At 30.1% G+C, this 24,044-nt stretch overlaps 2 protein-coding genes across 3 annotated transcripts; both read left to right on the top strand.

Annotated features, from left to right (window-relative positions):
- Positions 1-18,041: 18,041 nt before the first annotated feature.
- Positions 18,042-20,669, top strand: LOC112281319 (uncharacterized). Of its 2 annotated transcripts, none has more exons than XM_024517696.3 (8): positions 18,042-18,153; positions 18,487-18,567; positions 18,855-19,028; positions 19,169-19,341; positions 19,461-19,560; positions 19,706-19,779; positions 19,929-20,025; positions 20,166-20,669. In XM_024517696.3, the coding sequence occupies exons 2-8, from the start codon at positions 18,513-18,515 to the stop codon at positions 20,321-20,323; spliced, it is 831 nt and encodes a 276-aa protein (XP_024373464.1). In that variant the 5' UTR covers positions 18,042-18,153; positions 18,487-18,512; the 3' UTR covers positions 20,324-20,669. The 2 variants fall into 2 exon arrangements, with proteins under 2 accessions (XP_024373464.1, XP_024373465.1); XM_024517697.3 differs by having other exon boundaries at positions 18,042-18,232.
- Positions 20,670-21,242: 573 nt separating this feature from the next.
- Positions 21,243-23,778, top strand: LOC112281320 (ran-binding protein 1 homolog b). Its single transcript, XM_024517698.3, has 4 exons — positions 21,243-21,552; positions 22,468-22,619; positions 22,809-22,934; positions 23,241-23,778. Exons 1-4 carry the CDS (start codon positions 21,359-21,361, stop codon positions 23,408-23,410), a joined length of 642 nt encoding a protein of 213 aa, XP_024373466.1. The 5' UTR covers positions 21,243-21,358; the 3' UTR covers positions 23,411-23,778.
- Positions 23,779-24,044: the final 266 nt, after the last annotated feature.

Here is a 24,044-nt window from a genome sequence, read left to right as displayed (position 1 = left end):
AATAATCAATCTGTCTGCAACGAAAACATCAAAGTAGTCTTCTTGCACCTCCATCAGGCATATTGGGTGTCTTTATCGATATATACCTACTAGGCTTGTTCCATGTAGGATTAAAAAATGATCGTGGTTGTCTCGTTGGAAAAGAGGAAACTTGGTTCGATGATGTCAGAGGAGCATATTGACGATATCTTTGATCCATTTCAAGTCATGATAGATCTCGTACCTACAAATAAGGATTTCAATAGAATAGACTTATGGATTTTTATTACCTAATAGGACCTTAGGCTAAACTATGGAAGAAATGAAAATTATAAGAAATCTAATCTATCTGAGGATTATATCTTTTCAATCACGATAATTCTAAAATGATTCAATTAAAAGAAGATTTAATTACATCAAATATTACTAACTATTGTAATTACTAGTTACTACTCCTATAGGAATACTTTCATATGTAATATTCCTAGGAATTAATAATCATCTATCTATTACTTCTACATGCATAAGTTTGATTTTATAAATTAAGAATATATCTTATTTTTTGATAAAGTCTTTATGTATAAAAGAAGCCGAGGCTCTTGAATCCAACGAGGCTAAGACTTTGTGATTTTTTGTTTCTAAAGAAATTTTTATTATAAAACAAGGTGAGGGATTGGAGGAGAAAATATGACCTTTATTAGATATTGTACATGATTTCAGCCATATGGTCCTTATTATAGCTAAAGTAATTCATTTTTTTACTTATTATTTTCTTTGGTAATTGTGCTTTGTATTTTATAATTGAGTTACTTTTTTAGACAATGTTGAGCAGTGTACCTATCTTCTCTATAATATAAGTAGAAATCCTCTTGATGATGTCAAGTTTTTTCTTACCTTATGAAGAATTTAAAATATATCATATCAATTTACATTGATTTCAAGCTTAATGAATAAATTTCAAAATACTTAGGAGCTACCATTGTCGTACTATAAAAGCTTACAGCATATAAAAATTAGTTAAAATATATTATATGTTAATAAATCTAGATATATGTTAGAATCGTTAATAGACTAATTTAAAGAGAGTGGATTTAAGAAACTTTACTTTGAGTTTTATCTTTTTTGATTATAGCATTTAAAAAAATTATAAGACCTAAATGTTTAGTATAAGGCCTTGAGAGGAGATTAGAGCCTAAAGTAGAAATTCTTAACAAATAGGAGGCTTATTGGGAGGGATGAAAGCAAGGCATGGTTAGATGAAGGCAAGGAATGGGAAACTTCATTCCTATTGGTCGAAGGCCATGCCCAGTGGGCTTCAAGGAGGCTACCCGAGGCCTTATCAGGGATTAGGATTTTTATTTCGAGGTCATTTGAACTTTGAAGGCTAGGGCCAACAAGTTCAGGATTTTGGGTATAATTTGAGTGAAGAGTTTAGGTGATTTCAAGTTTTTTTGAAGGAGATATAAGTATTCAAAGTTAAGGTGTCAAATTTGTACCTACTATCACTCTTTGAAGCATAACATATGCATATGGAGCGCAATGAAAGATCAGCAAATAGAGTTGGAGATAAAAATTTCTTGGCTATACTTTATATATATTATTTGACAAATTTCAAATTTGGATGAAAGAATTATAGGGCATTGAAGATAGCACATGTAATTCAAAGGCAATAAGTGAGTCATTTTGTTGATAGTAATGGTTGGAGCCATATCTTGAGTTCCTAAACGAATTTTTAATTCAAAATTTCTATAAATATTATTTATTAAGTTAAAAAACTATAGATCAAAGTTTCATAGTATTTGAGGACTTATTTTGTGAAATATGAAGAAATTAGCATGTGGATGTACGTAAGTTGGGATTTAAAGCTACTGTTAGGGCTTTGGTGATATCTAAAGATCCGTAATAAATTTGTGGTTGAATTTTTTTGTGATATTTTTTGAAAGTATACTAGTGCTTTATGTAAAATTTTAGATTTTTTGAATAATTCAATCGTGAGATATGAACTATTGAAGTTTGGAACATTTCTCATAAGGATATATAAGGTTTTAAGATACTTTATCATACATTTGGATGTTTTTTTGGTACTTGGATTCATATATTGATATAATTTTCCTAAAATTAAATATATTATATATATAAACTTGGTACTTTTATATCTTAGACTTGATTGAGCATTTAGTAGTAGTGAGAAGCTCAACGCTTTCTTGTAGTAAACTCTCTCTACCTTTACATCATTATTACTTGACTTCTTACTCTTTAGTCGAGTCTTTGTTCTTGATATCTTTCAAATAATCTATTTTTCTATGTAATGGCTTGAATAGTAAATTATTCCAAAGATTTTACCTTTGATATTATCAACAATAAATTTCTGATGTTGTCTTTCAATCCATATTATAATTGATTGATAAGGGCTTTGTCATTTCTGTCAATGTTGCAAGCAAGGTTTTGGAATTCAGCAGCATATATGGTGGTTGATCGTGATCTTTGTTGTAAAAATAAGAGCTTGATCTTTATTACTCTTTTTTGATCATTTTTTTCAAATATAACCATAAATATTTCTAGAAATAAATTCAAATCATAAAGAAGTCATGAATCCTTTTCTATCTAAGGTATAAATCAAGAGAAAGGACTTCTAATTAGAAGTGTGCTTATAAATCCAACTTGAGTAAATCCATTAAGATACTGGAAGGGATGTAATCTTAAATAGAGCTTGACTTGTTGCAGAAATCCTCAAAATTTTGATTTTATTCTATCCAACTTTTTGGGCATACTAATCCTTGTTCTTATTGTACTTATAGAAATAAAACTTATTGGATTTGATTGTGAAATTAATCTACTTTTTTCCTTTAATTACACAACTTTTTGACATAGATTTTGAACTTTTTCTATAGATGTAAGAATAGTACCTCTGTGATTGACGTTGGAAGTACATGAGATCTCTACTCTTAGAGTATTGATAAGCTTGTGAAGATTTACAATAGTTACAAATCTATTCTCATTTTCATTAAGAGTAGCATCCATAATTTTTTTTTCTATAGAAAACTCAAAAAAAAATTCATAAAGTTAAATTAGAAGATGTGTAGAATGGGTAGAAATTGGTTTTTGTAGAATATTAGTTAGATATTGCTAAAATTGATTAATCATCTATAGGTCAGTCAATTCAAGAGATAGTATAGATATTTTAGTTGAAAAAAGTGATTAAATAAGAAATGTTGGTTAGAATCTTTATTTCGGGATAAGTATAAATTGATTGAAGAAGAAGTAGATAGGGCCAAATTATAATAGTTATGAGCTAGGATAAGCTTGGTGATACTTTTTGTTTTTATTTTCTTTATAGAAGAAGGATAATGGATAGATTTTGAATAATATGAAGTGAAATTTTGTAATAAAAGAAAGTTTTGATTTATGTGATGTCAATTGAGAAATTGAATTTATTAAGTACTAAATTATAAGTCGAAAATTGGAAAGTTGATAATTAAAGATATTTATGAAATATAGATATGAATGAAGAATTATAATATATTGTTCATTGAAAGTTGAGACTGTTCCGTAAGAAGAAATCTATGGAGTTTGGAATTGTATGAAGCAGATTACTGAGAATGACAGTTAGTTTTAGAGAATTCTAATGATTAGATTATAAAATGTTTTATGTAGTCTTTTAAGATAGTGTAGTATTACATATTGTTGTTATAAGTTTGGAGAGGAGAAAAGAGAATGAATGCATAGAATAGAATTATCAATTGTAATATTTTATTTTTTAAAAGAAGAATTGATAGAGTGTAGAAGGCATTGTAGCTTTTTTGGATGTTTTTAGCAAATCAAGAAGACAATTAATTGTGTGATGCTAATATATAAACTCATGCAAATAGTCTTTCTTTGTATTTGAACTCTCCTTTACAGGTTTATTCTGAGAAGGTATTTAAAGAATAAGTAAAACAATAATTACAAGAGAGTAATTCGGAACCTCTAATGTCAAATATAAATTTCCATGAGGAAGAATAATCCACTGTATTTTAAAGAAAAATCAATGTTAGAAAATAAGATTATTTCTTTAAAGATAGATAGTCTTCCACCTTTAAAATAAAATAATAGAAGTGGGATAATCCATTCACTTCTAAAATAAGATAAAAATTATAAATTAGCACTCTTGTCAAACTATGAAGGATATGAATCTTCAAGAAAAAAAATCTTTAATACACTCTTATAGCATTAAAAGGAACTAAAAAACCATTCAAAGATGATATAATATTGAATTGGAATGGCTATTGCCAAAAATAAGAAGACTAAAAAGTCTTGAAACAAGACTAAGGACTCAAAAGGTATTGACAAGAGTGAAGAAGGCTTCATTCTTGCCTCCGTATATACTCTTTAACTAGGAGCTACGTGACGATATTCTATACGACCTCCAACATGTGTTGACTTTGCTAGCCACATATCTTAACTTACAAGACAAGTTATCTATATATATACCACATAATTAGCTTATTCTACAAGCTAGTATACAGAGTTAATTTGTTCTACAAGCTACCAACATGTGGTTAATTTATTGGCCAAATTTCTAACTTATAAATATATCTAAGGTCATAACCATGTTGTCATGATATAACATGACTAATATGTGAAAGGAGTGAAGAATCTATTATAATATAGAAGATCTTACTTCAAATATTATAGCAAATTATATTTAAAAATAAACAATAGTCCAAAAGAAAGTAGAACCAAAGGTTTAAATGCTACCTTTTTACAAAGTAGACTTCTACTTACTTTGTAAGGCCATAAATAAAGAAAAACAAGGTAGATTAGAATAATAAAGAATATGAATATATGTAAGAAGAAGTTAAGAATTTATTGGAATAAAAATTAACTCTAAAGGGAAAAATTTGATATCCAAAGAGGACTAGTTATCAACCTACGTCAAAATCAGACCCTGAGGTACATAACTGAGCACCTACAATAATTCAAAAGATTTTTTTATAGATCAAAGAGTGGAATTTAAAAAAAAAAACTTGATAGAATTTTTTTAATCATTGATTTTGAGGGAATTGAGTGTATAATGACTTTAAAAGAGCTTTGCAAAGTTACAATTTTTTTAGGTGACTCTAAAATATGTGAAATAAAAAAAAATATTACGTTTTAGAGAATTTTGTGAGTTTGATAGTAGATCTATAATTAAAATTTTTATGACTTATAAAAGTAGTTGTTTGAAGTGTATGTTATAATTTTGAGCTTGATCAATTGGTTGAATTAAAGGCTATTGAATTTTAAGTAGGTTGAGGCCTCAAAAATTGGACTTTGAGAGGCTATTAGGATTTTTAAGTTTTTCAACAATCTACTAGTTGGATTAGGATAAATTTTATATTTAAAAGTAAAAGACTTGATTTTATATATACATGTGAAATTTGAGAACATTTGAATAGTTTAATAAGAAGATATTAGTACTAGAAGTTCAATATTTAGATTGGAGTAGGAAGCTAGTCAATACCCAAGAAAAATTTAAGATTATTCTTCCATTTGTTAAATGCAATTATTTTCAAATTTTGTATGCTTTTTGTCAATTTAGTTGTTGAAAGATATTTAAATTTTTAAGCAAGATCAATAGATCAATTAATAGATATTAAGGTTCTAAATCACACTAGGATTAGATTGAATAGGATTAGAATTTGGTTTAGGATCTAAGATTTGATCTAAGGTTTGATTTAGATTTTAGGATTTTTTTAGGATTTAATTTAGGATTTGGTTTAAAATTTAGGATTTATTTAGGATTTGATTTAGGATCTAAAACTTGATCTAAAATTTGATTTAAGATTTAAGATTTGTCTACGGTTCAATTCAAGATTTGGTCTAGGATTTTTAATTTATCTAGGATTTAATTTAGGATTTAATTTAGGATCTAGGATTTAATCTAGGATTTGGTTTAAAGTTTAGGATTTATCTATGATTTGATTTAGGATTTAGGATTTGATTTAAGATTTGGTTTAAGATTTAGAGTTTATTTAAGATTTGATTTAAGATTTGGTTTAGGATCCAAGATTTGATTTGAAGTTTGGTTTAAGATTTAGGACTTTTCTAAAGTTTGATTGAAGTCCATTAAAATTTCAACAAAGGTTAATTTAGAACTTGATTGAAATTTATTTAAGATATTTTTGTGATTGTTTTAATTTTTTTTAGGGCTTCTTAAGGATTCTTTTAAGGTTTCTTGTGAATTTTCTTTCAACTTCTTTAAGATTTCTTATTGTTTCTTTTATAATTTCTTTAAAGTTTCTTTTGAATTTAATTAAATTTTGTTTACTATTGTTAAAGTTTAATTAGATTTTTTTTAATATTCTATTAGAATTAAAATTTTATTATTGTAATTTTTATTCTACCTTCTACAATTAGGTGCTTGATGCACTTTTGAGCAAGACTTCACATAATACAATAACATCCCTGAAGCTTCTAGGAAGCTTTTCTAAAATACTTTATAAAATTAATCTATATTTAAATATTTATACCTAATCATATAAGTAACTATTGGGATAAATATATATATATTTGTGATAGGCAATAAATTGAGTTGATGCATCGCAAGCATCAATTTTCTTAATTATTCTTGTATTTATGCCATTGTACTCTTTATTTCAAGAAGCTTTGCCATATTAATACTTAAAAAAATATCTAATATCACTCAAGATAAAAAAAAAAAAAAAAATGACTTAATTACAAAGAAAATATTAAGAATAATATTAATTTAGAAGAGGGTAATCTGTAACTTCTAATATGCTTATGTATTATAAAAAAAATGAATAATTTATTTTTGATCAAAAGAAGATAAAGCACTAATATTATAAATATATTATTATCAATCTATAAAGAACATGTACTAAAAAAAGATGCATAAACTTATGAAATCCATATCAAAAAAAAAGTGATAAAATAAAAAATAAAAATATGTATATTAAAAAATATTATAATGGCTATTGCCAAAAGATAAGAAAACTAGAAACTCTTGAATCTAAACTAAAAGCAAGAAAGGAATTGACAAGAGTGAAGAAGGCTTCATTCTTGCCTCTATATATATTATCTATTTATAATCTATGTGGAGACATTCTATAAGACCTCAAAAAATGTGTTGACTTTATATGATAGATATCTTGACTTACAAGGCAAGTTTTTCATATGGGCGCCACATTATTAACTTATTCCACAAGCTACTAATACATGTGGCTTATGATTAGCTTATTGATAAAGTTTATAATCTATCAATCAACTACAAACACATGTAAAATAAAAATAGAGTCTACAAAGCTTCTAAGAAGCTTTTTTAAAAGATATTATAAAATTAATCTATTTTTACTTACTTCTACCTATTTATATTATCTAAGTAATAATAATAATAATATATATATATATATATATATATATATATATATTTGTGACAATGGATTGCTAAAAATCTTAGAAATATTCATTAACCCTCAAATTCTAATTTTTGAGACCTCAATCTACAAAAATCCTCATTGACTTCAATCTAATTGTTTGATTGACTTTAAAATTTGCATACAAATCTATAACTAATACACCAATGCATTATCTAAATTTTACTTGTATATATACCAAAAAACTTAAGAAACCTTTAAATTTGTAAACATATTATTATTTCTCGAAACCTAAACCTACTAAGAATATCATTAATTTTGGAAATCTCTCAAAAACTCAATATTAATTCAAATGACATAAAACTAATGTCAAAAAATCTGCTTTAAGTCTGATCTCAATTTCTATTCTTTGATCTCCAAAAGAATTTTGAAGTTGCTATATAGGAATGGTTTTGTGCTTTAGGATCTAATTTTGATCTAGGTTAACAATTGGTCCTCTTTGAGTATTAATTTCTGATAATTTAAAGTAATTTTTTATTTAACCTATTATTAAAATATATATATATATATATATTTATTTATATTTATATTAATTTTTATCTTATTTACTTTAATTTGGTTCATTTATGCCTCTACAAAGTAAATAGAAGTTCTTTCTACAAAAAAAAATATTAAGACTAAATCTTTTACTATTTTTCTATCATTTATTCTTATTTTTTATTACATATTTCTATTAAGTTCTTCTATAATAACATCCATATTTTTATTTTTTACTATATAATTGTATTACCACACAATAATACTTCTAGCCTTCTATGCAACATCACTTATTTCTTTGCAATATTTTTGGATGTCAATTATAGTAATTTGGATTAAGAACTTTAAGAATGAGGAGCCAATGGTAAGTGTTGTTTGGTGATCATATAAGACATGATTACATGTTGAAAGTATATGTGAATGAACACAATGCAGATATTGTTCTAATCATAAATGTCATTAAATTTGAAGATTGGAACATCACCTCTGTTGAAGAGCAAGCTCAGTGAGAGCCAAATTTGTCAATTTTGAAGCATCTTTTAGAGAGGCAATAGAGGCAAGAGAGGGAGAGCATAATTGTTGTTATAGAGTTGCAATGGAATTCTAGAGTAGCAAAGAAGAGGTGTTAACATAGTGCCAAATCAAGCTTCCTTCTCTTTTTTTTTATTTTTATTTAGATTTTGATATAGTAACGACTTATCTTGCATTAGGCAATTAGTAAGGGAAGGAAAAATATGGGTATTGACTTCTTTTGGCTTGGATTTTGTCATTGCCTTATTTATAATCAATAGAAGGAAGAGAGAGAGGCAAATATAAAAAAGAAGTGACACTGGATCAAATAGGCAATCCATAAGGAAAGTTGTAGCTATTTTCAAATTTTTTCTAAGTTTAATTTTTTAAGAAAGTAGAGATTTAGGGATCAAATGCAACATTGTAAAATATGCAAACTTATCAAAGATATATTATTGAGATTTTTAATGAATAAATCATATGCATAATTTATTAAAAAAATATAAAATAATCACTTGGATTGAATTAGGTCATACATAGATGAATTAGGATTTAAAGATTGGATGACAAATTATGGATAAAAATTGATTAAATATGGATGATTTCTTATTTTTGGATAAAAAATTATTAATAAATAAAAAATTATCATAGATAAAATTTTAAATTTAGATGATTTTTTATTAGATAATTAAATAAAATATGTATAATATAAAACATCATAAAAATAATTTTTTTATAAAATATACATAGCTTTTATATCATTATGTGGCTTATATTGTGGATTATAGGTGCTTGAATGTGAATTTAATTTATTAAAGAAGTTAATGTCTCTTAATAAGAAGTAAGAAGAATCTTTATTTGATCAGTCATAAGATAATTAGTAGCTATGAATTAGATGAATTCACCTATTATGATGGTTTATTTTATTTCATAAGTAGAATATTTTTAAATTTTGTGGATATTAAATCAAATTCTAATTTATAATTATTAAAATATTTAGATAATTAAATTATTATAAATTAGAATAGGATTTCAACTAATGGAGATTTATTTTAATTAATAAATAACTTTCATAAGTTCATCTATAGTTGAATCATCAATCATAGAAATTAAAAAAGATATCTTGATATAAAGATGTATTGTTTGAAGTACCACGGCTTTTCTATCACTTGTTAAATTCTTATCTTTTTGTTGTTGTCTCTATTTATGTAATGATATAGCTCCTACTACCTCTTTCTAATCAATTTTTAGTCTATGCTCTTTATTTTAGTCTTCTAAAAGTGAGTTAAGGAATCCTTATAATCTTAAATCTAGAGTTTAAATAAACAACTTTGTACTTTTGCTTTCGAAAGTTGTTCTATTGATTTTTGTCAATTACATATATTGATGTTGTTGTAATAGAAAGAATTTTCTTCAAAAAATCACAAGACCTTTGGTTGCTATTAATTGCTCAAATAAATTGAAAGTTTATAAAATACAAATCTTATTTATAGCTTGTCTTTAAGAAGACACTTATGTGAGTGTAAAATTCACCCCTCTATCCAAATTACAAGATGGCCTCAACTAAGAGTTGCTTGTAATGGGTAGTGTGAAGTGGAAGATGCAATGAACAAGAACAAAAGAAGAAACAATACAAATAAGAGAAATGAATGTATACAAGCAAATACACACTCTGAAACTCGGTCACAGTCTGTTCACGGAGTTTTCATCCAGTGAATAAAAAGTAAAAGTAAAAAGTATATTTTTGAGAAGTTAATTTTTTAAGCTTTCCAATGATATAAGAAATATGTAAATCCGAGTTACTATGAGTAAGTTATGAAGGTTTAAAAATAACAAGTGAATAAATAAAAGTGAATTGAAAATGTTTTATCTCAAGGATAACTTGCTTATAGGTCAAGGATTAGAGCCTCACCAAGGCTCACATGTAGTATATATCGGGTGTCTAAAGAGGCCTTGAGGCCTTAGTCTTATCTTCCTACCTATACCCAAGGTGCTATAACCCATTTGGGACTTGTACACCTTTCTTCCTACAGGGACTAGACTAGTTGCTGGTCCTCCTATTTTCTACAAGTAAAACTCATTTTTTTTTATTTTTGATTTCACCGTGGTGTTTAAAAACACCTAATTAGTATAGAGGCTTGTCGTGGCCTTCAAATCTTACTCTCTTTATTCATAATGGCTTCCAAAGTGGTAAAACTCATTTTTACCAAGATCTTAAATATTGCTCTAAACATTCCTAAAAAAATTTAAATAAATTCTAAATAAATTCTGAAAAATCCTATAATATTTATATAATTCTAATATCCGTGTAAGGCTATATTTTCCTATCTTGGTGATTTTTGATAATAATAAAAATCAATTTAAATCTACTATAGATCCTATATTTTTTTATACCAATAACTAAAATGACATGAGGTTCTTTCTCATGCTTCTTCTAACTATGAACATTTATAGTTTTTATAAGTAGTACATATAGATAGAAGACCAATATAAATATTGGTCTTAATAAATAATTCTTACTATTCAACAATGAATAAAAATACTAAACCAATGTAGATAATTGCCTCTAAGACTTACTAAGACTCCATTTCTACCACTAACATTCTAATTTTCTATTTTTCTAAGGATTTCTACATTGCTTACTATATATTATAATTTAAAGTATTCTAAATGTATTTTTTTATCCTAAAACAATAAGTAAGTCAATTTGATGACTCACAACTTACATCAAATATACAAGTCTAGGAAGCATAAGAGTTTCTAAGATGTGACTACATATCTTAAAACCACTTCTATTCATATCAAAATTCCTTCCAAATATGTATTACCTTACAACTTTCAATGTATCGGTTTAGTTGGATCCAAACTTCTCTACAAGTTACTTTATATCCTTAATTACTTCCATAAAAAAATTCAACCATAAATTCATTATAGATCTTTGAATATTATCTAATTTCTAGTAAATACTAAACATGTCAATTTTTAGGCACCTACACACTAATTCCATCATATTTCAAAAATCCAATACTCAAATACTATGAAATTTTTTATGAACAACTTTGTGAGTCATCAAATTGACTCACTTATTATTTTAGGATAAAAATATGCATTTAAAATACTTTAAATCATAATTTTTAGTGAATAGTATAGAAATCCTTAGAGAAATAGAAAATTAAAATGTTAGTAGTAGAAATAAAGACTTAGTAAGTCTTGGAGGTAATTAACTTCGATGGTTTAGTATTTTTATTCATTGTTGAATATTAAAGATTATTTATTAAGACCAATATTTATATTGGTCTTCTATATATATATATATATATAATAATTATAAAAAATATGAATATTAGTAGTTAGAAGAAGCATGAGAAAGAACCTCATGTCATTTTAGTTATTGATATAAAAAATAGGATTCATAGTGGATTTAAATTGATTTTTATTATTATCAAAAATCACCAAGATAGAAAAATATAATCTTAAATGGATATTAGAATTATAGAAATATTATATGATTTTTCAGAATTTATTTAAAATTTATATAGTATTTTTTATGAATTTTTAGAGTAATTTTTAAGATCTTGGTAAAAATAAGTTTTACCACTTTAGAAGCCTTTATGAAGAAATGGAGCAAGATTTGAAGGCCATACAAGATTCTTATGATAATTGGATGTTTTTGAACACCATGGCGAGGTCAAAAATATAAAAATGTTGGTCCTTCTAGAATTAAAATAGGAAGACTAGTAGCTAGTATAGTCCTTGTAGAAAGGGGGGTGTAAAAGTCTCATATGGGTTGTAGCACCTTGAAGGTAATTAGGAGGATAAGACTAAGGCCTTGTGGCCTCTTTTAGACACCTTTATACACTACATGTGAACCTTGGTAAAGCTCGAACCCTTGATCTATAAGCAAGTTATCCTTGAGGTAAAATATTTTCACTTCTATTCAATTATTCACTTCCAATCTTTAAACTTTCATAACATAATCATAGTAATTCGGATTTATATGTTTATTACACCATTGAAAAGCTAAAAAAATTATCTATCTAAAAATATATCTTTAATTTTTTATTTTTTACTTTTTATTCGGTAAAAACTTAGTAAACAAATTGTAACCAAATTTTAGATTTTGTACTTGCTTCATGTCATTTATTTCAATTATTTTGTGATTGTTCTTCTTTTGATCTTATTATTTGCTTACTTCACTTCATACCACCAATTAAAAGTAACTCTTAATTGAGGCCATCTTGTAACTTGGATTAAGAAATAAAAATTTACACTAATAAATTTCTTAATATAATCATCTATACTTGTGGAAATTTTGGGTCAAAATTTCATCCAAAAACTTAAGATATGGCTCAAATCAAAACTTCTATAAAACAAATATACATACAAGTTATAGTTTTAAAGCACAGACTTCAATAATTCTTCTTTATTCATTTCAAATCATAATTTATCAATTCATCATATCAAATGAAGCTCCTCAAGTCAGTTTTCTAATACCATCTTTTGATTATTATTCATATTAGAATGGCCAAAGAGTCAAAATATTATACTTTTGATACCAAAGCCCTTCTAAACTCTTTATTAATAAATCCTACAACTTCTACTTTTAATTATAAAATTTAAACTAAAAATTTAAATAAATTAGATAAATAATTTAATTTAATTTTATTTTATTTTATTTTTAAATCACAATCCAAACTTTTATAAAATTTTATATTATTTTTATATATTATACTACTTTCTAATACAATAATGCTCAAATTTCTTTACAAGCTTGTTTGCCAAAAAAACCTTTATTAGGTTGTGCAAATTTTTTTAAAAATGTTCACTTTGTTACCTTCTTAAAATCTTCCATAAAACAATTGGTTGTATAAATGTTTTTTTATTTATTCTATTTTTTTTTTTTAATTCTCTCTTATGCCTAAAAATTTTAGAAACCATAAAAAGCTCAAAATTTTCAATTATTTTATTCTCTAAAATCTTATTTAATTCCATTTTTGTTGCATAAACTCAAATATCTTGCCCATCAAATTAATTCACCTTATTAATAATAGAATGTAATGCCTTTTTTCCTAAAATTTCTTTTTAATGCTCAATATTTAATTGATGCATGTACAAATTTAAAGTCTTAAATATTCTTAAGGTACTACAATTGAACTCAATTAGTTTTTCACCTTTGTATGCTATGTGCCCTATACCTACAAACAAATAGTACTTCTACTCCAAACTTTTTTATTTCGGATTCACCAAAAATATATCAAAAAATTTATTATTGGTCAAAAAAAAGTACAAATTTTTTTATTATAAAGATTTTTATTACTTAAATAGATCTCACATAGTTTTTATTTTTTTATATTAATTTATATTAAGTTATTAATTAAATCTTTATTTATATTTAATTTGACCTACCTCAACTTAAATTTTTATAACTCAATGTAAAATCATTGGAATGATTTGAAATCTTTTGAAATAGATTATATAACTTATTTTCTCTTTAAATCCAATTTTTAAAATAATTGATGATTTAAATCACTTAAAGAAAGAAAACTTCTTAAACTAATATTTTTATCATTGTTTTTTTTTCACAATCTTGCATCCAATTATTTTTTTTTGCATATCTCTTAAATCAAAATTTATAATATCTTAAAACTTAATAAATTAGTTTTTGATTTAATAATACAACTATATTCTAAATTTTATAACCATGTCTCTTATAAAGTTCAAGTTATGACCCTTCAAAGTTATTACCTTGACTTACAAACTTATTAGACCTCTATTGTTTTTGTACTTTGTTTCTCCTTGACCTAGTTAGTTTTTTTCTTCAAACTTTGCACATAAGTGGATTCACTTGTCTTAAACAATATTTGAAAAGCTTGCTTTAATCAAAGACTCCAATCAATGATAATATATTTTAATCCAAGTTCTAAAAATTTTCTTTTTTATTAATCAAAATAAAAGATAAAATAACCATAAAAGAAACATATCTTTGTGGTTTTCTTCTCTTCTTTAAGTCACCTTAATTATTCAAAATATTACTAAGATGTCTCTAAGATAATCATCCAATACATACAATCTATCCTATCCTTATCATCAGCCTTATCTTTGAAAATATCACCAAAAAGTCTTCAAGCTAAGAATCCACCACATGTGGTCTATCCTATCATTATCTTTATTTTTAAAACTTTATAATTATTAATCTAATAAAAAATATTTTAATAATAATCAAACAAGTATATAAACTAAAAAAATCCATTAATAATAATCTAATTGAATATTTAAATTAGACACAATATATATGAATTTATGTTATTTAATCATTAAACAATCCACATTATGATAACATTGAGGTTCACTTGTACAACTTTCAAATCAAAATTTAAAATGCCAATTGTCACACTTCACAACATTTTATAGGACCTCTAAAAAATATTGACTTTGTACAATACATATCTTAACTTGGAAGGTAAGTTTTTTATATGGGCGCCACATAGTTAGCTTGTTCCTTAAGCTACTAATACATGTAGCATGTGGTTAATTTATTGACCAAGTTTTTAACCCATCAATCAACTACAAACACATATAAAATCAAAGCAACATCTATGAAGCTTATAGGAAGCTTTTCTAAAAGATATTATCAAATTAATCTATTTTTATCTACTTCTATCTATTCATATTACTTAAATAATAATTATAGTATATATATATATATATATATATATATATATATGCCTATTAAACCTTAAGATAAGTAAAAGAGAGAACTTGAAAACAAAAAAAGAAATTCTAAAAAAAAATCAATTTAGAAGAGAGTAATCTACAACTTCTAATATACTTATATCTTATCAAGAGAAAGAAATTATCTACTCTTAATCAAGAAAAGACAAAGCTTTGAAATGATAAGTATATTCTTATCAATTCATTGATAAGAACTTGATAAATATAAATAAATAAATAAAATATTTTTCAAAAAAAGATGACCAAATAGAAATATATATATATATATATATATATATATATATATATATATATATATATTCAAGAAGAAACTAGAATAGCTATTGTCAATAGACAAGAAAATTAGAAATCAATTGACAAGATTGAAAAAAGCTTTATTCTTGCTTTCATGTATATTATTTAACTAGAAGCTATGTGACAATGCTTTATAGGATTTCTAAAAAATGTCCAACTTGCATGATACATGTCTAACTTATAAGAGAAGTTTCTTATATATATGTCATATAGTTAACTTGTATCACAAGCCACAAATATGTGCAATATGTGACTAACTTGTTAGTTAAGTTTCTAATCTATCAATCACTTTTAGACATGTATAAAGATAAAATTACATCTATAAAGCTTTTGAAAAACTTCTCTACAAGATATTATCAAATTTATTTATTTTAATCTATTTATATCTATATATATTATCTAAATAATCTATATATTTATTTAAATAAATATGTATATTTGTGACACCTTATAAATGAATCCAAAAAATTGTGCTACTGTAAGTATAAAAAAAATAAAGACTAATATGCCAAAGAAGTTTGATGGAACAAGATCAAAACTTTGAGGATTTTTATAACAAGTCAAGCTTTATTTAAGATGACATCCTTTTCAATATTTTGACAAAATTATTTAAATTAGATTCATACATGCCTTCTTTTTTAGGAGTATTTTTCTTAGTTTGTACCTTTGATGGAAAAAGATTCATGACCTTTATATAATCTAAATTTATCCTTCAAAGTGTTTACAGTCACATTTAAAGAGATTGATTAAAAAAGAGTAGTAGAAACAAAAGTCCTATTTTTATAAAAATGATCATAATCAATTACCATGTATATTGCCAAATTCCAAATCCTTAATTGCAATGTAGATTGAAACAATAAAGCCCTCATTAATTAATTTCAATATGGATAAAAATATAATATCAAAATTTTATTATTAATAATACTAGAAATAAAGTCATTAGTTTAATTTATTAATGATGCCTTTTTTAATCTTATCAATAATATTTTTGTATTTTTATCTTAGCTCAAGAATTTCTAATTTCTTTATATTTAGTAAAAGATATTTTAATTTATGATTCATATCTATTTTTGATTTATCTACTCTTTTTTGAGTATCACAAGTGTATATTGCTTCTTTAGAGTTTTTTTTATGATTCTTGTCTTTAAAAATATGAAGATCAAAATTTTATTTTAAGCTTAAAATATAAAAAAAATAGATTAATAATTCTAAAAAATAATAGATTTTATATGATTTAATTTTATTATTTTAATTTAAACAATTATTTAATAAAAAATATAATAATAAATTTTATTTATTTTTATTTTTAGTCTATTTTCATATTCTAATTAACTTATTTAAAATTAAATAACTTTTAAATAATAAGAGTTACAATAAAATATGCTAAGATTTTAGAAACACTTTTTGAAGTATATTGAAGATGCTTTTACACATTATGAGATCTCTATTAATATTTTAAGTGGTTGGATAAAGATTTTGTTGTATTCAAATAAAACCAACTTTAAATTGTTGTTGCTATTTTGGCAAGAAAAATAATTAAAAAAATAAAAGCGACATCATTTGAAACATAGTGCATATAAATAAATAAGTCAATTGTGATCTTTTAAAGTATTTTAATAGATTAGAATGATTTTTTAATATATTATAATATTTAAATTCTAATATATTTTTTATTTAGAAGCGTAATGAAAATCTTACCAAATAAAGGTAGTAACAAATTTGTATTTAAAATAACAAAAATATTGAGCATTAAAGATATATTCTTCAAAACGAATCAACTAATAACCCACTATATTATGCAAGAATGTGATGACTGGGGCAACCTCATACATGTGTTGCAAAAATGTTTTTTTGTTGATCAACGTCTTTGGTGCCTCTTCAAGAGCACACGGTTGCTACACCAATAGAAGGGATCACCATGACCTTTTCAACTCGACTCATCCGTAGTTGATGGGGACATTTTTTCTGTGCATATGCATTAAGTTCCTTGCATCATTCCTCCATGTCAGGTATGATGGGGACATTTTTTCTGTGCATATGCATTAAGTTCCTTGCTTCATTCCTCCTTGTCAGGTATGATGTGGCCATTCCAGATTTTTGCAATTTTTTTTGTTGAACATGGCTTCGAACTATTCGGTGGATGTGCTCGGGACACTTCCGGAGTAAACGAGGTGGATCGTGGCCATTGTATCAGCGGCATCACACACGAATACCTTCGAGTCTCTATTGGTGAGTCAATGAGTTGCTGGGAGTGGTTGTTCCCTGGGGTGATGAGAAATGAGTGGAATTTTTTCGGCATTTTTCAGTGATGACGAACCCGGCTTGTCAAGTTGACACGTTTGCGGAGACACATATAACCCCAAAGCACATTTTTTCTCTTCTTTTCTTGGCACCTATTTTAAGTATTTCTATATTTGCCTTTCCTGAGAAAAACATGACCAAGTACATGGCAGGGATCACTAAAAAGCATAAATAAAAAAATCCGACAAAAGTATTCAGGCAGTACTCTGTAAGTTCACGGCAAATTCGAAAAAGACCAAGACGAGCTGCTAACGTGTGGTAACGTCGGGCTGTTGGTTGGTTCAGTGGTATAATATCCTCACTTATGCTTGGTTCGTGCTCACAGTTAGCCCTCGAACTCAGACTTCGCACTCCGGACTTAGAAGCAGATCATTCCTTGCAGGTTTGTCGGAGGTAGCTGGAGGACCACCTTGTTTCCATACGGATCTGAACTCCTTCCCATCAGGTACAGAATAATCTCCATCACGCAATACCAATTCTGAAGAGCTGCCAGTTATGTCGCTTACAAATTTCTGCAGAAACAGGTGATGTCCTCTGAGCATTCGTTCCAGTTGTCATGCTGGTAGCCGCCATTTTCATGCGTACCACTTAAGTTTCCTTGATCGGCGTGACGAGATCCTGAATTCGCACAACAGTGTTCGAGTAGCTTGATTTCACACCATGGAAGCCGGAGTCATTACGTCACATGGTCATCCTTCGATCTAGACTTATTGGAACTGAACTGCCTCACGGATTCTCCGAACCCGACACTTTCTCACTCTGCATCGTTGATCATCAGGTGGGCGACTCCGCTGATCACTAAGAATGAAAATTGAACGGGGCCAAGCTGCTTTAATCACAGGTGCTGGGAGTGGAATCGGTGCGTGTACCTGTACTTCACAATCTGAGTCCATCGCAGCTCGAGTTGATAATCGTTGATGAAACTCAAATCAGATATTGCCGTCACCGTTGGTCAAAATTTTGTTGGAGAGTATTTCGATTAGCAATCCTGTTCGTGGAGATCATCGAAGAAGAAAGTTGTATCTGACAGTGAATGTGTCCAATATGGTCAACTAGCCAAACGTACTGTTTTAGACGTCCTGCATGGAGAGAATGATCTCAATCGTGATGATAGAAAACTAACTGCAGTTTGTTCGGTTTCTCCAGGAAGAGCCCTGGCAGTCGGTCTGGCAGGTAGAGGAGTGCGGATAACATTGGTCGATCTGAGGGCCACGCAAAGTGAGGAGACTATCCGTTTGGTAGAAGAGGAGCATGCAAAGATTTCCTACAAGCCCAACTCTCCGTCGGCAATTTTCATCCAGTGTGATGTTACCAAGACTGGTACGAGTATCCTAAAACCCATAGTGAGCATCTTGATATTGTCTGAAACTCATCGAGAGATCGGACCTTCCAATCGTCTATGTTCTGACTTATTGTCTTATTGTCTTAGAATACAAAATTCTTACACGCTATGAATTCAGATGACGTGGCTGCTGCCTTCGCCCGCCACCAAGATGTCTTCGGACAGCTCGACATTTGTATCAACAACGCCGGAATCGTCAGCGAGGAGCCCTTTCCCGAGACCAATCCAAACATCTGGCGCAAAGTGATTGAGGTCAATCTCATGGCTGTAATAGATGGCACGATTAAAGCGGTACACCCAACTCTCTCCAGTTTCACTTAGCTTGCACTCAAATATTGCAGGATGTTTGTTTCCTGCACGGACGAGAAACCAACGAAACTAACGAAACTAACGAAACTGTTTCAACTCAGATACAAGCGATGAAAGAGCGAGGAGGAATGATCCTGAACACAGCATCAGCAGCAGGCTTCTTGCCATTACCCTTTCAACCTATTTACAGTGCAAGCAAAGGTTGGTGATACTCAAATATTCCCTGATATCACCATCTCACGTTCTAGGGATACGTGTTCACGAACGATACCTTAAAGTACAGCGTACACGGCAACATGGACATCTGCGTGCCTCTCAATAACCACGAAGTGCGCTATAATTACAGGTGGCGTACTCATGTTCACAATGTCGCTAACTAATTTGGAGATGGACATTCGGGTGAACTCGCTGTGTCCCGAGGTGGAACCCCTAACCGACCGATGCTCCACGCATTGAAAGTGTGAGAAAGACGTCGTTGTTCGTTAACTGTTTCCTTTCCACTCGTTCTTTAGTAGGAATCGTGCACTTTACTTTAAAAATAAAAGTGGTATTGTTATTGGCTCATGCAGTTTGTGGAGACACCGCTTCTCCAACCATTGCCATCTAGCGCAATGGCCGATCTACGCGACAAAGTGGGGTTTGTCCCCATGGAGAAAGTAGTCGCAGGTGAGGCTCTCCACGATAGCTCTCAGGCAGTATTACTTTCCTTAACAACCTGGACTGCTCCAGAGACGAGAGCTCCGTTCTGCGTCGAAGTCCCGCTGTCTAGATCTAGATGTCTAACCCTCTAGAAGTGCGGTCCGCAGCTGCGCTCTCCACTCTAGACGATGAAACCAAGGCTGGGCAATGCGTCTGGGTGCCGACAACACTACCTACGCAAACATATCCTGACGAAGAAACAGACCGGAAGTATCAGTTTTTCATGAAAGATGGGTCACCTTACCCACCATTCACACACCAGTAGTAACAACATCAAGAACGACAACAGAATATTGCTGCTCGGACAATGCCATTGAACACTGTTGCAAAAGTTAGATCCAGCATGTGGTTCTGAAGCCACACGCTCGCAACCTTATCTTATTATCGTTGTTCCTTCGATGGTTTTCATGTGACAGGGCATTAGCTTAGTCTTTGAAGTGGTTTTCACAAAATCTAAAAAGTTTTGATTGCTAGACATCTCTTTTTGTTGATTGCTTTTTGTCATTCTAATGAAAGCTCCTGTCGAATAGAATCTTTGGAGCCTTGGCAAGTCAAGTATGGTGTCTTCCTTGTGTTTCTGATTCGGTTGAATAAAACATGATCTTCGAAAACTGTTCTTATTCTACAAGTGTTTCCCACTTTGTCGGGTTTTTGAACATCATAGCAGTTGTTCATGGTGAGCATCCACCCCGTTAATTATTTACTTATTTGTACTTCTTCCGTTTTGCCGTAATTCTTTTGGAATAAGACAAAATTTCTTGGTGTGTTTCTACCCGCCAAAGTTTTTACAACGTTACTAGTGGATTCATTCATTTCAAGTATATTCAAGAAAAAATTATGAACATGAAATTCTCAAAATACAAAACCATAGAAAGTAAAATGAACTTGCAATGAAATGAATTCAAGGGGAGATGAAGGGGAGAGCCCACATCAAACCGAAGTTTGTTGGAAGTTCGACGAAATAGCACCATCCGACGAACACGACAACGTGGACGAAATCTGCGGTCGTTCGTCAACTGCGTCCGTTGCGACCATCCTCACGTTCTCGAACCTACTAAACCTGGCCACCGCATTACTCGCTCAAACAGGTGTCCATTAGCGACCCTCGATCTGTAAAAGGTGGCATTAGGTCAAGCTCTGTACCAGGACGACGGGTCGCGATCGGGTTCCTCACCTTCTTCAATTGCGAAGCTCGCTGCACCTCAACCTATCGTGTTCCCCTTTACCATTTTGCTGCTGTAGCACCTGACTCCCCTCCCTTGCACTGATCCTTACTCACCCTCAGTCGGGTCAGTGCGCAATGGCCGGTGACGATGAGAAGGATGTGCGCGAGGTAGAGGAGGCCACTTCCTCGGGAGCCACTGCGGAGGGATCCGACGAAGTCTCGAAGGCTGGTGAGGAAGAGGATACTGGTGCTCAGATCGCTCCTATCGTGACGCTGCAGGAAGTTGCCGTTATCACCGGCGAGGAGAATGAGGACGTGCTAATTGATATGTGAGTTGAGCTCCGCCTTACCCTTGTAAGAAGAGAGGTTCAGGTTTCCTAGCCGAACATCGGATTTGTTCTCCCTTGGGGGTGTAAGGGTCAGAGCTGTGACGGATTCCTGTAGCTGGTGAACTCTTAGAGGATTGCTTGTTGTGTTCGTATTGAGTTGTATGCTGATTATCATAGTGTACAAATGTTTAGCCCATTGGTTGGTTCCTCAATTGTTATTTTCGCAGCGCGTAGAACTTCACGGTCTATTACGTTGATTGAATCTGTTGATTAATTCAGGGTTTTTATTTATTTTTTATTTCTCTTACAGGTAGATAAATCACCAGATGATGATTATTTTACAGAGTTTACAGTATTTGGAACCATTTTTTTGCACTGGATTGTGTTTATTCGCACTATATATTTTAGAAATCAACAGTGAGAACTCTTTCAGTAAGGTTAACTACAGATATATGCAAAGAAATCGCAGTTGGATCATCTTTTACAAAACAAACTTCACAGTAGGCATCATCTTCCTCTTTTTCTCCTATTTTGTATAAACACTTCCTGAAGCACGCATTTTTGATGAAGTAATTATTTTCCAAACCTTGAAATTACTTCAAATGATTCTCATACTTGGAATGTTATTTTGGTCAATTTATTAGCGGATGGCTTTATTACCCTAGTTTTATTGAAATGTAAAGCAGACAGAAGTCATTGGAGTGCCATTTCTATCGACGACCTTCGGCTTAGAGCTCTGGACTGGTTGTGTCTAGCACAGCATTATCTCGAGTGTTCTGATTGATTCCGTGCGTGCATCGATACTTATTGTAATCAAATTATGTCTATATTCTAGGACTTGATGCCGCAACTTATTGTCGAATTCGGAATGTATAGTTAAGATTGAAGTAATTTATTTTATATGGTTTGATGCAGGAAGGCTAAGCTGTATCGATTTGATAAGGAGGGAACACAGTGGAAAGAGAGAGGTGTTGGTCAGGTGAAGATCCTGGAGCACAAGACAACTGGAAAGGTTCGATTGCTAATGCGACAGAACAGGACCCTTAAGATCTGTGCCAACCACATGGGTAAGTAAAAAAAATGATAAAGAAGTTATCTGGTGAGAGATAATTCTGTGCAGAACCTTAGTGAAAGTGTGGTTGTAGACTAGGTGGTTGAAGGACGGGCTTCCTATTTCTGATTATGACCTTTCTGAGGCACACTTCCAGGACACCATCGAGATCACCTGGACTGACCTGAAAAACTGTATATTGCAGTCTCGTCATCTACGCAACTGCAAGAGCACGCTGGTAGCGATAAGACTTGGGTCTGGCATGCTCGGGATTACTCAGATGGTGAATTAAAAGAGGAGCTTTTCTGCATGCGATTTGGCAGCGTTGAAAGTAAGTAGTCACTATCATTTATCTACTCGCTTCTACTATCATGTCTAACAATAGAACTCTTGCCACGTTATTTTTCACTCCCACTTGTACAGAATGGTTCGCTTTTCTGACACCTCCACAACTTGCATTTCAGTCCAATTTCCCTGCTTTGATAGTGATTGTCATGAAGGCTGCTTCTCTTTCTTAGTGAGGATTCATTACCTGCTTGTTTTGACCCCTCTTTCTTAGCATTCATTCAAGTGACAATTGTATTGTATTGTGACTTTTTGAGCTTTTCCCCTAGTCTCATGTTCGTTGTGTTGATAGGCGCTCAAAAATTCAAGGATGTGTACGAGGCCGCCCAAGAAAAGGCATCCAGCAAGACAGAGGAGAAGGACGAAGAGGCTGATGAGGCTGCAGATCTTTTGGATAAGTTGAAGGTGGGCTCAAAAGCCGAGAAGGCTGATGCACCTGAAGAGGCCAAGACTGAAAACTAGGGGTGTGATTAACATGTGCTTGAGTTGATGTTAGGTAGTCGATCGTGGGTTACCCGGGCTACATGATACAGTGTTTTGCTAACCCTTTAGCAGGGTCTTAGTGTGGGATGTTTCCCTCCAAGTTCAATAGCTCAATCGTCTCGACCTGTTGTTTAGAGTTAATTAGTATGACATCAGTTGCTTTTAAATGCCTGTTCTACTACTTCTAGCAGCATGTATTGGATCACTTGCTAGGTGCTCAATTGTCTTCACACTTTTGAAGGAGAGTGGGTTGTTATACATTTCGCGATTGCATCGCTTTATTGATATCCCATATTTTATTGATACAATTTGCGACGATTACTTCAATAAAATTTCGTGTCTTCGTATCTTCTCTTCTTTTCGTTCAATTGGTGGTACGCCCAAGTGTTGGAAGCAGGTATTTTACTATTCGTTTCCAAGTCTCCTGTGAAAAGATTCACTGCTGAATACCATCAGGCCTCACAACACTGTTTTCATCCTGAAGCTAGACTTTCAACTGGTTCACCTATCTTTTCCCATGGCCCTAAACCTACAGGACCATGAAAGAAGATACGTAAGCTAGTCGAGCGACGGGTCCGGTTTCAAGCCCAGAGACTGGGGGTTTTGAAGCAGA

Source organism: Physcomitrium patens, chromosome 4 (assembly GCF_059467195.1).
Source record: "Physcomitrium patens ecotype Gransden chromosome 4, ASM5946719v1, whole genome shotgun sequence".
In the NCBI taxonomy this organism is placed as follows: domain Eukaryota; kingdom Viridiplantae; phylum Streptophyta; class Bryopsida; order Funariales; family Funariaceae; genus Physcomitrium; species Physcomitrium patens.
This window is presented reverse-complemented; position numbering and strand designations above follow the sequence as displayed.

Coding starts and splice junctions, on each gene's coding strand:
- LOC112281319 (XM_024517696.3), top strand. CDS start 18,513: ATGAAAATTGAACGGGGCCAAGCTGCTTTAATCACAGGTGCTGGGAGT. Junction 19,561..19,705: donor TATTTACAGTGCAAGCAAAG/GTTGGTGATACT, acceptor CTATAATTACAG/GTGGCGTACTCATGTTCACA. Junction 20,026..20,165: donor CATGGAGAAAGTAGTCGCAG/GTGAGGCTCTCC, acceptor TGCGGTCCGCAG/CTGCGCTCTCCACTCTAGAC.
- LOC112281320 (XM_024517698.3), top strand. CDS start 21,359: ATGGCCGGTGACGATGAGAAGGATGTGCGCGAGGTAGAGGAGGCCACT. Junction 21,553..22,467: donor GAGGACGTGCTAATTGATAT/GTGAGTTGAGCT, acceptor GGTTTGATGCAG/GAAGGCTAAGCTGTATCGAT. Junction 22,620..22,808: donor GATCTGTGCCAACCACATGG/GTAAGTAAAAAA, acceptor TGTATATTGCAG/TCTCGTCATCTACGCAACTG.